General features: G+C 44.9%; 1 protein-coding gene and 1 long non-coding RNA gene across 2 annotated transcripts in view; one reads left to right on the top strand and one right to left on the bottom strand.

Annotated features, from left to right (window-relative positions):
• The window catches only part of ADCY5 (adenylate cyclase 5), a 205,485-nt gene extending 199,401 nt beyond the window's left edge, over positions 1-6,084 (bottom strand). The window contains exon 1 of the mRNA XM_019290188.2: positions 4,735-6,084. Within this exon, the coding sequence (XP_019145733.2) occupies positions 4,735-5,736 (1,002 nt within the window). The 5' untranslated portion in view covers positions 5,737-6,084. The remainder of the gene's footprint in view (positions 1-4,734) is intronic.
• Positions 6,085-6,857: 773 nt separating this feature from the next.
• LOC109145689 lies at positions 6,858-13,918 on the top strand. The gene is made up of 3 exons (XR_002047309.3): positions 6,858-7,101; positions 7,280-7,338; positions 13,648-13,918. It is a non-coding gene; the product is annotated as an uncharacterized LOC109145689 (long non-coding RNA).

Here is a 13,918-nt window from a genome sequence, read left to right as displayed (position 1 = left end):
AAGACAATGAAAGCACAATGCAAGGACTTGATTAACACACTGCTGAGAATATGCCTCTAAATCAGTCATCACTTACATATATTAAGCATGCTGAGGCTAAGATGGAACATACAGTACTACTTCTCCTGCTATGTGACTAACTTCTTGTTGAACGCCATTCAAATTGCCATCTAGAAAGCATCTCTACGAGGTGCTAGGAGATATCCACATGATTCAAGCTGATTCCCTGTTACAGTAAGAAATTGTTTTTAGCCCTGCTGAAACGAGTTTATTTATCAAAAGGAGAAAGAGAGACTAGTTTTCATACCAACATCTCCCAAGAAATGGTTGAACTGGAATGCTACACTGTCAAGAGGTCCGGATCAATCATGTGCCATTAACAGGCGCTGACAGAAAGAAAGGCCAACACATACTCAGTTCTCAGAAGCAAAGGATGAAGAGTACTAATGTAATGCTGTTATGATGGAGACATGGAAAACGGTCCAGCAAGAAGTAGCCCTGAATCAGAGAGACAAACAAAAGACGTGCTGAGGTAGTTCAGAACCTTTCTGTCAGAGATCCTTTGCAGAAGGTTTGCAGTAGTATTTGGGTAGAAAAGAGATCAGTGCATTTCAGTTTCTCTTTCAACGAGGTTACTGACACAAGACAAAAAAAAAAGGTATTTATTTTTCGTGGTACCTTAACAGTCACCCACTCATACTGAGTTAATAAACTACAGAGTTAACTGTATCCTTGAACAAGGAACCTCAGAAAGTTACAATAAAACAGGTTTGGATGGGAAAACAGGAGTAAATCTAACCTCAGTCCAGGGGCCTGTTTGGTGTTTGTATATGGCATTCCTATTCCCTACTCCTGGTCCCCCACCCACTCCCACACACAGTCCCCATCCCTTTGTAAGTCTGATTCAGAGCCCAATAAACTCTCTTATGAAATTCCCTGTCCCTTAGCCCATAGTCTTACAAAAACGCCAGCGCTTACTCAAGACTATCTGCACTGAGGGCAGCTGGTCTCCTCACATGACTTCAGTTAAGCATCTGCAACCCACAGGCTGAACCTCTTCCCATGTGCCTGTACAAGTCTGTGGGTCAGCTGGGCAGTTCGCCCCATCGAACAGAGACTAAATCTCAGTGTTATCTTTGCTGTGAATGCAGATTACTGGTAAATAGTACACTTCTTTCTCAGTTAAGTAGTAGAAAGCCCCATTCACGTGTAATGCTTCGGCAAATCCTAGAGTTGAGTGTTTTCAGAGCCTGAAAACTATCCATGGATAGTGTATCAACACATGGAAGAGTCTGGCCTGAAAAGAGATATTCTTACATACAAAGAGAAGACACACTTCCATGCAGCGGAACACATTTGTAGTCTGTCCCAGAATAACACAAGGACATAAACCTGAAGACAAATACAGTCATCCTCTCCCCAATAAATCCAAAAGCAGTTCCTCTAGAGCTGATCCCAGGAACATACAAAACCCTCCTTTTAAGCAATCAGAATTTGTAGGTGGTGTAGCATCATCTATTCACCGTGCTCTGCTTCCAGTAGCCTGCTGCCTCTGAAAACAAGTAAATTCTCAGACACAGGATTTTTTTTTCTCCCCTCCCTCAGCATTGGATAACTTTCTAATATAATGCAATAATTAGCATTTTTTTTATTCCAATCAAACCTCAATTCAAGAAGCCAAGATCATTGCCTCTAGCCAATTAGACTCACAGAGGTACCAACTATACTCATCTTTTTGATAGGGGTGCTCAGGGCACTCTTTTGAAAGACAGACTCCTTCAGGTAGCAAAGAGAAGTCAGACTCTTCTTTCCAAATCCAGTGATCCCAGAAGAATTATTTTAAAAGCAGCTCAGTTAAGATTGAACAATGACAACTACTTTTACTCCTGTCACCTTATGGATTCAGAAACAGCAGACTGCTTTAACCCTTCCATGAAGTGTGACTAGCATAGACTTGGATCAGAGAGTTTGGGGACAGAGAAATCCAGTAATGATAGGAGAAGATAATTCAGACAATAAACTCACGCATCCTCAGCTAGGGAATCCAACAAGCTGCCTTTCTCCCAAAAGGGACCTACAACCAAGAATTTCACTCTCTTGAGAAAGAGAAGTTTTTAACGAACTCCAGAGCCTTATAAAAGTGCTCAGGAGTCAACACAAGAGTCACACTGCTTTGAATGTCAGTGGATCATAACAAGAGTATACGATTTCTCCTGGCTTGGAAACAATTCGGAGAGGATTAAAAGAAAAAACTCCCATAAAGAAAAATTTGCTTAAGTGTTATAGTTTAAAATGCCATGAAAAAGAGAGGAAAGGGGATATATATCCTAACCAGCCTTTCTTCTGTGACTGCTGAGTGTAAAGTACCATCCAGTCACACTCACGAATGCATTCACATTCACTCCTGCTCCACAAAACCCAGGTTGATGTGACTGCCAGTGTGAAGTCACAAAAAACAACTCCCTCTTCTTGACTTATCTGGTCTTCATCTGCTTTTGCCTCTGGTAGTTTGAAGGAAGAAAACAGGGCTTGCATGCATTAGGGGGGCAGATCTGAACACACCGGATTTCCACGGCAACAAGATACAGCCCCAGTGAGGAAGGCCTGTTAATAGCTGTGAGGCAATGTGCTCAGCAGAACAGATTTTTCTATCAGACAGCAAGAGATAGCAGCTTGTGTTCACACACAGACGTGTAAGGAATCTGATGCTTGACCTTGTACAACCCCACTGAATTCAGCCCATGCTATGCCAGTGTAGACCACAGCAAGATAGAAACTGTGTTAGTGGGAAAAATAAACAGGCAACGTGAAGAGATGCTCTGCCTTTGAAGACAAAGTAAGAGTGCTCCTAGGACATTGCTCATTAACTGAACATTTATTGTCAAACCGTAGGAAAAACCCAGCATTACTATGAAAACGAAAGCAACTGTGCAATGCACAGATTTGTGCATACTGTACCATCACCTATTGCCCATGCTTCTACCTTTGACAAGTGCACACTTATACACAAGCCCAACCTCTTACAAATAACTTGCTATTTGGAAAGGGAGGGAGCTGTTATTGTTCCAAATTCAAATGAGGGAGTCGATCATTTGGTCTTTGTAATTTAGGCTCCTTCGTATTAAAATACAGTTACCAACACTTCCCAACATAATGATATTTTATTCATTTGTTAGTATCCTCCAAACTCAGCTCTGCTTATAACAGACTGCTAAATCTTCTAGCCACAATCATGATGCGATTTGCCTTGACATCTAAGGATACAGTCTCTAAATACACTGATTTCAACAGGACAAGTCTCAGTTCATAAGGCAAAAAGCACACATGAGGCTTTGCAAGACCAGAGCCCCAGTGGGGAAGAGCTGAGGCCATTAGCAAACTTTTCCAAGTCAAGCAGGAAAACACCAACTGTCCCACTCACAGTGTATGCTCTGCTGGAAATGCACAAAAAGCCATCTATATCAAACATAAGAAAAATGTCATGTAGAGTTTATAAAAATACCTGTAACAAACTAAGAACAAAACCAGAAACTCTCCAAGTAGGTTTAACTGGGCAGAGGGGAGAAGAGAGTAATTTCGTGGGCTATTTTGTGTAGCAGAACAGTGACAGCCTCATCCTAAAGAGGTTTTATTTAAGTCCTACAACTTTTCTTGCCACTGCAATAGGTGGAAGTCAAAACAACCCAGAACTAAGACTCAAAGCAGGCACTGAGTGTGAGGCTTTATTTTGTATTATGTCTTAGGGCTGTAAAACCACCAAACACCTGATTTTAATAAACAATTCCTGGTTACACACAAGCATCAGGACTGACTCTGTGACAGGCTCATCCTTGCTCAGTGTTCTGCACATCAGAAGGATGACAACTGCCTCACAGCTTCAATGTTTTAAATCAATGGTTTCCTGATTGCCACCACGCATGGTAAGCTTAAAGCACATGAGTCCCAAGGCTGCTTGCTTCACTTGAAGAGTGGCGCCTTGTATTACTGTTGTTTATACAGATATGGTAATTAAAAATTGCACTGTAATACATTCGATAATAGTCTTATTGTTCCCATGAACTGAACTGCTCCAGTTAAACATGATATCACAGCTAAATAACAACCTGCTTTTATACTTTTTTTTTGTACTTTTTATCCTGGCTGTACAGGAACTCTGGGCTTTTTCACCATAGAGATTTCCAGCACATCTCAGAGCAAAACACTTTCCTGCTAAGCCAAAAGCCTACCCCACATTCCTGTGGAGCATGCTCTCCTAAGACGCCTAAGCTCTGCACCAACACCGAACCCAGAGTGACACACAAGGATAACTCTACCTGATAAAAACAGCCAGACTCTCTACACATTTCTCAGTAAAACGGCAGCATGCTTGGACACCGTTCCACAGGTGTGCTGAGCACAGGGCTGTTTACATTAAATACAACTGAAGGGCACTAGCAGGGCTGGCTGACAGCACTGGAGCAGCCGTCACGGGAACCCAGTAAGGCACATTTCTTGTATGCTTAGAGCCTTAACTTGGAACAGAAATGAGGGAACACCACAGCCATGGAAAAAAAGCAAGATTACAGGCTAGCCACTACCTTGCACACCTTCCCACCCAGCAGTAGGTAAACTAGGGATTCAGCTGGAAGTCCTGTCAGCCTTCCAGCATCAGGCAGGCATATGGAAGTCAGACTACCCCACTTCTCTTGCCCTTCAATGCTGAGCACACATCCAAAGCACTAAGGGCTTGCCTACCTGCTTCAGGAGGAACTTATCCTCCGCGTTGATCTTGAGGGAGACAGCCAGGTGGATGGCAGAGAGCACCACCCCGCTGATGACCGCGGCTCTCATCCGCACCGGCAGCAGCGTGTAGATGCTGTAGATAAAGAAGACGGTCCACCAGATGCCCTCTGAGGCGCTCCTAGGCCACACCAGCAGAACTCCTACCACTTGCACTGCCAGGATCACCAGGATGACAGAGTAGCATGCCAACCACATGTGGTCCTGGTGGAAGTTGTTGCGGTTGCACACCATGCACAGCACCACCATTAGCACGATGGCCAGGGAGAGCACCACGACATAGGATACCTCATAGCGGCCGTGTGCGGCATGGAAGATCAGCATGACCACACAGACCAGCACCAGCACGGCCATAAGCATGGTGAGGCTGCTCTGGTTAAGCCGAAAGAAGTAGCGCTGATAGAGACGTTCCAGTTTCTCAGACTGGAACTTCTTGGACCTGAAGATTTGCAGCAGGCTACTGCAACAACTGCCCATGGAGAAGGCCGCCTCGGAGTCCCCCTCGTCCCCGTCCTCTTCCTCCAGCTCCTCAATCTTGGCCTTGATGCGTTTCTCGTCCAGCCCCAACTCCACAGAGCGGGGCCGTACCTCCCCCTGCTCCCCCAGCTGCCGGGGGCTGGCATTGTTGGGGGCAGTGGGGGAATCACTGCCAGGCGGGTGGCGGGACCGGTGACGTCTGCTGTCGTCACCGTGCTCCTGCCAGGCGGATTTGGACCTAAAACTCATCATCCTGCAGCCGCTCTCCCCGCGGTTCCGGGGCTCGTAGTCTTCCTCGCTCCTCCACCTGCTCGACATGCGGGAGGCCTTCTTGCCCGAGGACCTGTTGGGAGGCGGCGGGTAGGAGTAGCCATTGGCCCGGGCCTCCGCCTCGCCCCAGGCCGAGCGGTGCTGCTCGGTGCCTGCCCAGGGCGCGGGACCGCCGAAGCCCGGGGGGCTGACGCTGTTGGACCGGGACATGCCCTGAGGAACGGGGCCGCGGGCGAGGGGATGACCGCCGGGCAGGCACAGGGGATGACCGCGGGGACGAACCGCCGGGAGAAAACCCCAAAAAGCAGAGGCGAAGGAGAAAAAAATGAGGGGGGAAAAAAAAGAAAAAGGAAAAAAAAAAAAAAAAAAAGAAAGAAAAAAGGCAAAACCCGCAAATGCCCCCAAAGTCTCCGGAGCGGCCGGGCGTCCCCAGAGCCGGGGTGTCCCCGGCGGGACACTCAGGGCAGTGCCATCGCCGGCCCCGGTGCTTCGACACCGCCGAGCGCGCTCGGCACCGCGGGGACCGGGACGCCCCCGGCTCACGGCCGCTCGCCCTCAGCCGCGCCGCGGCGGCCGCAGGGGCTCGGGGCGCCGCCGGGGAGCCGCATCGCAGCGCGCCCGCACCGCTCCGGCCCGGCCCCCGCCGCTCGGGGCCGGGCGCAGGGCGGGCGCTTCGCCGCGGGCCGGTCGGCGGGGAGCTGGCGGAGGCTCAGGCTCGCAGGGATGCGGCAGCCGGCGGCGGCGGGAGCATCCCCTGCCCGAGGGGCGCGGCGGGGGGGCTGCCCGGGGCGGGCCGGGCTGCGGCGGCGCTCCTGGCTCGCCTCGCCTCCCAGCGGCGGAGCCCCGGCGGTAAGGCACGGCCGGCGGCAGCCGCGCCGCTCATGCACCCAGCCGCCGCTCCCGCTACGCCGCGCTTGCCTTCGGGCGGTCGCAGCGCCTCTTCCAAAGGCACCGGGGGAGAGGGGAAGAAACCGGCAAATCCGAAAAACGGGAAAGGGGAAAGAAAAAAATTCAAAAAAAACCCGAGAAGGAGCAGAGGCGGGGGCGCGGCGCTGCCTCCCTCGCGCTGTCAGCGGGGCGGCGGTGGCGGTGCCGGTGCGGGGCTGCGGGCGGCGGCGGCCCCGCGCGCGGCTCTCCCGGGGACAGCGGCGGCGCGTCCCGGCCCCGCTTTGTGCTCCCCATTCAGCCGCGCGCCGGCCGCGCCGCCCCCGCCCGCCCCCATTGGCGCGGCCCCGCCGCCGCGCGCCGCCATTGGCCGCCGCCGCCGCCGCCCCGCCAATGCGCGCGGCCGGGGCGGGGCGCCCTTAACCCCTTCGGCGCCGCCCCGGCGGCTCCCGGGACCCCCGGTCGGTGCCGCGGCACGGGGCAAGCGGGGCCGTGTCCGTGCGCTGCCTCAGGGCTCCCGTGTGGGAGCCAGCTGCCTCCTGCTCGGCATGGCAGAGCCGGCAGCACCGAGCACCGGTGGCCGAACGGGTGAGCAGAGGAAAATCAAGCCCCAGGAAACCCTCTCTGAACATCAGCACCTGTTACCGGAGCTGCCTCAGCACAGAAATTAAGGGTAGAATACACACACAGGTAGGTTTGCCTTGTTTTTTCAGCCACATAAGGTACAGCCCTCACCTTCCCCCGACAGCGCTGTGACACCGTTTTACGGACGGCATATTCCCCAACCTGGGAGGGGGGACATGGCTACGACACCACAGCAGTTCCCAGCAAGTTTCAAACTCCAGACTCTTCCACAATGTTCTTTCAGATGAACCAGTCTTTCCGCAGATGCGAGTGAGCCAATTAATGATTTACAGTGTTTTGAAGGTAAGCATCCTATGTACTAAGAATAATATTATTGCTTGATGTTCTGCAGCACGTTTTATTAAAAACAAACTGTCAAATCAGATAACTGCTTGGCTTACGTTGCTGAAACTGGTAATTGTCTACATGTTTGTTCAAACACTGAAAATCCCTGCTCACAAGTAGTCCTTAGCAGTAGTAGTGCTGAAGCTGTGGTTATCAAGGGACAGAGATAAGCAACGTTTGCAGAGAGGTAGTATTGCTGGACACAGTCGGGAAAAAAAAAACCCCAAACCAGATAACCTTCCAAACATAAGCCCTTCACGTGTCCTTTACACGTGCAAGTAACTCTACTAACTACAGCAATTTAGGCCTTTGTGCATTTCAGTGGTTTGTAAAACCATATGCTGATTTTTCAGCAGCTTCTTCCGCAGAGCATCTTTTACTTATCAGGAACTCACAGTTAAAGACTTTCACTAAAAAAGCGCACCCAACTATTACAGTGGGGCTCACTTACATGGCATTCTCCTGACAGATGCTACATACTGCAGCTGATCAAGATTGGACTCACAGTTTACTTTCCACGAGGAGACATTTTACACATTTTATACATAAATACCACCCTTCAGACGGAATTTATAATTTCTTGTGATACTATACAACACTGTCACTATCCATACACTACTTTTGTTCTACTCGAGTAGAACAACACTCAAGAATTGTGTGGCTGGTTATTCTGGCTGCACAGTGCCTGAACACAAGGGATAAAGACAGTCAAACAATTCTTCAGTGAGCTGCAAACTGGGACAGGTCTTTTTGTTTTGTACACAAAGTCCCATTTTGGAGCTCTCCTCTCACAGCCAGAAGTAAAAGATCTCACTTTTTCACACTAAAAACAAGAAAAAGGAGACAGGTGATCCACAAAATTTTTGGTGACCCTAAAATTAATTCTGCTTCATAGAAAATTACTATGAAGGCATGTATAAGAACCAAGCACATTCAACATCCACATCTTGCTACATTTAGTTCTGGATATCAATAAAACATTGCTAAGGTAACAGACCAAGTAATTTTAAGGTTTTTATGTTTTACCACTGGGACTAAGCAAGGTCTTACTTAGCTTTTGGATAATGATAGCCTCTGGAAGCCTGAATCCTAGGCAGGACCCCAGTGCACAGTAAGCTATAGCCCACCCCTTCTCCAGAAAGTTTACATATAGAGGTACCAGGAAAATGGTAGTTTCTGTTCTAGAGTATCATTCATGTTTCTTTTCACTGTCATTTTGTTTGACATACAAATAGTTTTGCTTTCCTGCAATGTCATAAGAATTGATGCTTAACCAAAGTTAGGGTGTTTTTTAAAAAAATTCATTAGCCAGAGGGGAAAAATTATTTGTCCTTGCTACAGGGGAAAACAAGTCTTCAACCAAAAGTTTGTAACTCTAGAAACAGGTAGGTAAATATGAGGTGTTGAGTTTAAAGAGAGGTAAAGGAGCATTTAGAAGAGATTCTCCAGAAATTCTGTAACTTGTGAAAACAACAAGGACGTTAAGAAGTTTAAAAATGTCTTAGAAGCTAAGAATAGCACCAACTAATTGGGTACTTCACACAATCCTAAAACTAATGCCCACTTCTAGGTGTTGATGTTACTGGATCACTTACAACAGTAGTAGAATGAAGGCAACGAGCAGGATATTGTAACGTTAAGGATACAGACCATAATACGTACAGCTTACCTACAGCTTTCCTTCTAACTCACAGTTTCTTCAAGCCCTGGCTCTTGTTTCTAATTCAGGAACCTGATTACAAATGGCAGTAACATAATATGTTGGTCTCACCCAAAAAAGTTATGCACAAAAGTAAAACACTGCATATCCTGGGTGGCTGTAAAGTCATTTAAAAATGCCTAGCATGTATTACAAGAACATTCAGGCAATTATTCTTTGTTAATGAGTTATCATAGATAGGAGTTACCTTTTTCATTCACAAATTAGCCCAGCCATTTTTTGAAGGATGAATGTAAAAGTGAGGAGTTTCTTTATCTCAGTACCAACATGGCTATGTACAAATTATGACCTTAATCAATACAAGTGTGCTTTGCATTCTAATCCATAAAATGAGAATATTTACTTGCTTTGTTCAAAGAGATCAACAAACACAAATATCACAGTACTGTGTAGAAAAACACAGAAACTTACTATTCATTATCCAGAAGGTCTAATGTTCCACCTTCCAGTCTAGCCTAGCCTTCACAAATTCTAAAATTCTACCTGCCCCATCATAAAAGCTTTTTTTTTTTTTTTTCCTTTGTGGGTGGGTGGGGCAGTTGGGCAAAATTCCATTCAGTACCTTCAATCATCTTTTAATAAAATTCTAGATTAAAATTGAACCATGCCTCTTTTTCAGAAAGCATTTATCTGGTTAGAATAATACCTAAATGGAAGTAAACACATGGAAGATTTAGAGAATGCTTGCACAAAATCACTCAAATGAGGTTACCTCCCCAAGAACCTTCAGGAAGCCATGAGGGAATCAAGAGAGATCTACTCAGGCAGATTTAAACTTCTTCAACATACAAAGAGTTCACATAAATTCTGGTTTCATGTGTAGTCTCATAATTTGTATAAAATATTTTTTACTTTATTATCATTACAACAGGTGCAGTAGACAAACATTAGCATTCTTCCTTTCCATTATTTACTTAAAATGGGGAATACCAACTAGATAGTGACCTCAGAACATCCGTGTCACATTTCACTCTTCATCATCTTCATGCACTACAAGATTCATGGAAGCACCAAATCCAGAACTGTAAAATATCCAAAGCAACCCTCTGAAACCCAGAGATAATCACACAGTCCAGCTTGGAGCCATGAAATGCTCAAACTGAACAACTTGCTGTTATAAGTTCTCTAGCTCCACACCACCCCTCTCCCAATAATCTGATGATTCAAAATGAATAGAACCAAAAGTGAGAAAATAAACACAAAACCACAGCGACCTAAAAAACAAACAAAAAGCCCAACCCAAAACAATCTGACTCATAACTGACTTTTGGGGTTTTTTAGGGATACACAGAAGCCTAGGAAGACAAGGCATTGACAAAACATGAAACTTTCTTTCTGTTTCCTTTGGAATCCAGCATGTAGTTGTTGTTCTTTGGGGCGAGGGTGGTGTTGTTTGATTTTGGGATTATTTGCTTACTGAATCACATTTATCAGCTTTTTCACAGCAGCATCCACATTTCACCCCAAATGTAGAAAAAAAATGTATCTGCATGTCTATGCTGTTTAGTCCAAGCAAAGCTGGGGTGCAGATGTGCACGTTTGCAATACAGGAGGATTGCATCATGAAATTCACCGTAACGCACATAATTCATGTGGTCATTCCAGGGATTTCACATAATCCTGACATTAAGAAAAAAGCAGCCAAGAATTCCAGTTCTTGACACAGAATGTGAACACAGCAGCTCATTTGTCAACTGTAGCAGATTTACCTGGTCACCTTTAGATAGCAGCAAGGCAATGAACAGCACTGAAATATCTGTACTGAGTGGACTCCTGGAGCCTGTATGAAGCTCAGAGCACAACAGTAGGAGTTTTACATCTTTCTGTCAGCAGGTTTTTTTCTTCAATACCCGGTATGCCTCATCTGCAGCTATGCATCCCCAGGAACCTGGAGCACAGTAGCCCATGAATGCTTACATCTGCCCCTTGTTTGAACACACCTGTAAGCCTAGAGCAGGTTTCCACACATTGTCCGACTTGACAATACTTTTTGAGGAATAATTCAGCATTTTCAGACTGCACAGTTTGCTTCTGGTAAAGGGCTCTAACAGTATCAACTATCTTAGTAAGTAACTACTTACTGAGTAACAGTATCCAGTCTTACTAAGTAAACTAACCAGCAATGTCTGACTTTCAATTTCACATCCATTTTCTTGCTGATCCAAGAAAGCTTTTTCCACTGTTCCAGCTTGCTAATGAAGTGCTTTGTTTACTTAATTTAAATTGTACCAAAAAGCTGGGTAAGGAAATTCATTTGATACTCTCAAACCAGCAACTTTCCCAGCAGTAGTTTATACACAGGAACAGAGGAATAAAACAAAGCACCTAAGCCAGTGCATCCATTTCCTTATGATCTTGTAATAAACACCTGGAGGAAAATAAAACAAACTTCATGTCATCAGCACACTAGACTAAACATTGCAGCATCTCCATTAAGTGCTGCTGTTCTGCCTTAATAAACAAACAGAAAATTCCTCCCAAAACCAAACACCACCAACCTTGTCCCAAAGAAAAACAACTACTACTGGATTCCAAAGGGAGCAGGAAGAAAGTTCCATGTTTTGTCAATGCCCAAATATTCTTTGGGAAACACAGTGGTAGAGCTCTGTAACCTCCAGTACCTCTCCTCTTCCATCTCATCTTCTTATTGATGGTCATTAAGCAGACAAGACCAGCACTCCTTATCTTTTCTTATCCAGTTAGTGAAGAGGATGTATTTTACCCAAAGAAACCTTTAAAAGGCAAACTGATTTCATAGAAAACCTAGTGTCAGGCTAATTGGAAGGTCCTCCACTTCCTATATATTCTCCACAACTGATGTTTTTTTGTATGGGCATGCTACATGCAGAAAAAACCCCAAGGGGCTGATTTTTACATTGCTATCAACTTTAATTTTAAAGAAGATACCTGAAGTGCCTGTATCCCTTTATATGTATTCTTCAGATTATCTCTGTAGAGTGAGACTCATCCACTGTCTTGCCCAAGAGGCTGAATGTAATTACACAGCAGCTATGATCCTGCAAGTTCAGGTGTTCAAACTAGAAAATGTCAGTACTGAAGTCTATAATGTACACTTGTTTGTTGCAAGTGGTAACAGTTTACAGAAGACTGTGGAGACCGTCTGCAGCAGGAGTCAAAAACACTGGACAAAAGGAAATTCAGTGTTCACAATTCAGGTGAATGAGCCTCTGCAAAAACTTCCACCAAAGGACTTCCCAATAATAACATCCTCATATAGTACAAGATAAAGTGAAATTTCTATGTACAAACTGCACAGAATAAATCAAACCTAGAGAGAGGCAGCTGTGACACAGTTTGTACAAGTATAACTAGACATGGAAACGTTTCTAAATATTGTGAATTATGATTTCATAGTGGAAGATCGAAATAATATGCATCTACTTAAACCATTCGGAAAATTAAGATATAATACTGACACTAACATCTCTTAATATTACCACATTATCCATGTCAGCACATCAAAGAGAAAAACAAACCTCTGACAACACTAACGCCCAAGCCAACTTGTGAGGCCATAAAAAGGGCTTTAGGGTCTTTCACATCTGTAAAGGAAAATGTTATTCTGGAAATTAGTGATCAACAGTATTGAAGGAGTTACAAATTTTTCATCCACATTTGAAATTGCAACTACTTCAAAGGCAGCCTTCAGAAAACACCAAAGAAGCTTTATTAATTACCTTACTACTGTAAGTCTTCCGACAACTGTGGAAGAGTACAAATTTAAGAGACAGGAAGCAGAATTTTAAAGCTACTTGGTATTGAATGGAAGTTCCAGGCAGTTGGGTGGCTTGAATCAATCACTCCCAACTGTAGAAACGCTCAGTTCTCATCACATGAAACTGAATCACACAGATATTCACACCTTTTTATTTTATATTCAGCACCCCAGCACAGATCCCTCCTCTAGTCTTATGTCAAGAACTGCCAATGCTTTAAGATGAGCCTTACACACTTTCATAACATTAACTTGCTGACAACCACAGAATCCTCAGCTTTTCCAACTTTTTAATGTTACCCTAGGGAACTAAAATTGTTTCCACACATACTGTTTTCAAAATGCAGAGAGGAAACAAATAGCCAGTGATAGTTACTGTAAGGCACAAAGAGAGCTCAGCACCTCTCCACAGCGCAGCATTTCCAAGATTTTAATTACACAGCAAGTGCTAAGTCACAGCCATCATGAGTAGGGCATGTGCTGATGCTGGGCATGACAACACCATTTCATCCTGTCTTCAGCCAACAAAAAAATCCCTGTAGTTGTGCAATCTTATGACAAGCATATGCTGAGAATAATAGCATTCCCTCTGCAGCTACCACTCAGTTCCTATTAGAGGATTCTAACTTGTTATTTATGAGCATTCATACCATCTAGATACAGTTTTTAAAATCTCTCAGGAAGTGTTAAAAATGCTAAAAACGTTGCCGTGGTAGCAGACATATTATATTTAGTAAATGAACTCTGAAGTATTCTGTTGCATTAGTTAAGCGTTCCACTAAATTTATAATACTCAGTTTTGTTTTTGAAGGAAACCATCAGCATCCAGAGTGCAGACAACAGCAGGAGAACAAAGAGCTCACATTCAATTGAGGATCCTTCAGGAAGTTGTGAGTGTTGACATAGTCAGTTAAGGTGTTGTTATGAGCACTTCTTTTAAACGTGGAAAGCAGAGCATTAGTAACAGTATGAAGTTTCTTTATTCTTTTGTCTGAGCTCCAGAGTTACATATGCTAAAAGAACTTGTAAATTAAAAGGTACACATTGTATACAAATTAATAAAAATACAGACCTAACTTACA

This window comes from Corvus cornix, chromosome 7 (genome assembly GCF_000738735.6).
Source record: "Corvus cornix cornix isolate S_Up_H32 chromosome 7, ASM73873v5, whole genome shotgun sequence".
NCBI lineage: Eukaryota > Metazoa > Chordata > Aves > Passeriformes > Corvidae > Corvus > Corvus cornix.
Note: the sequence above shows the minus strand (reverse complement) of the source record. Positions and strands in the feature narration are given on the sequence as shown.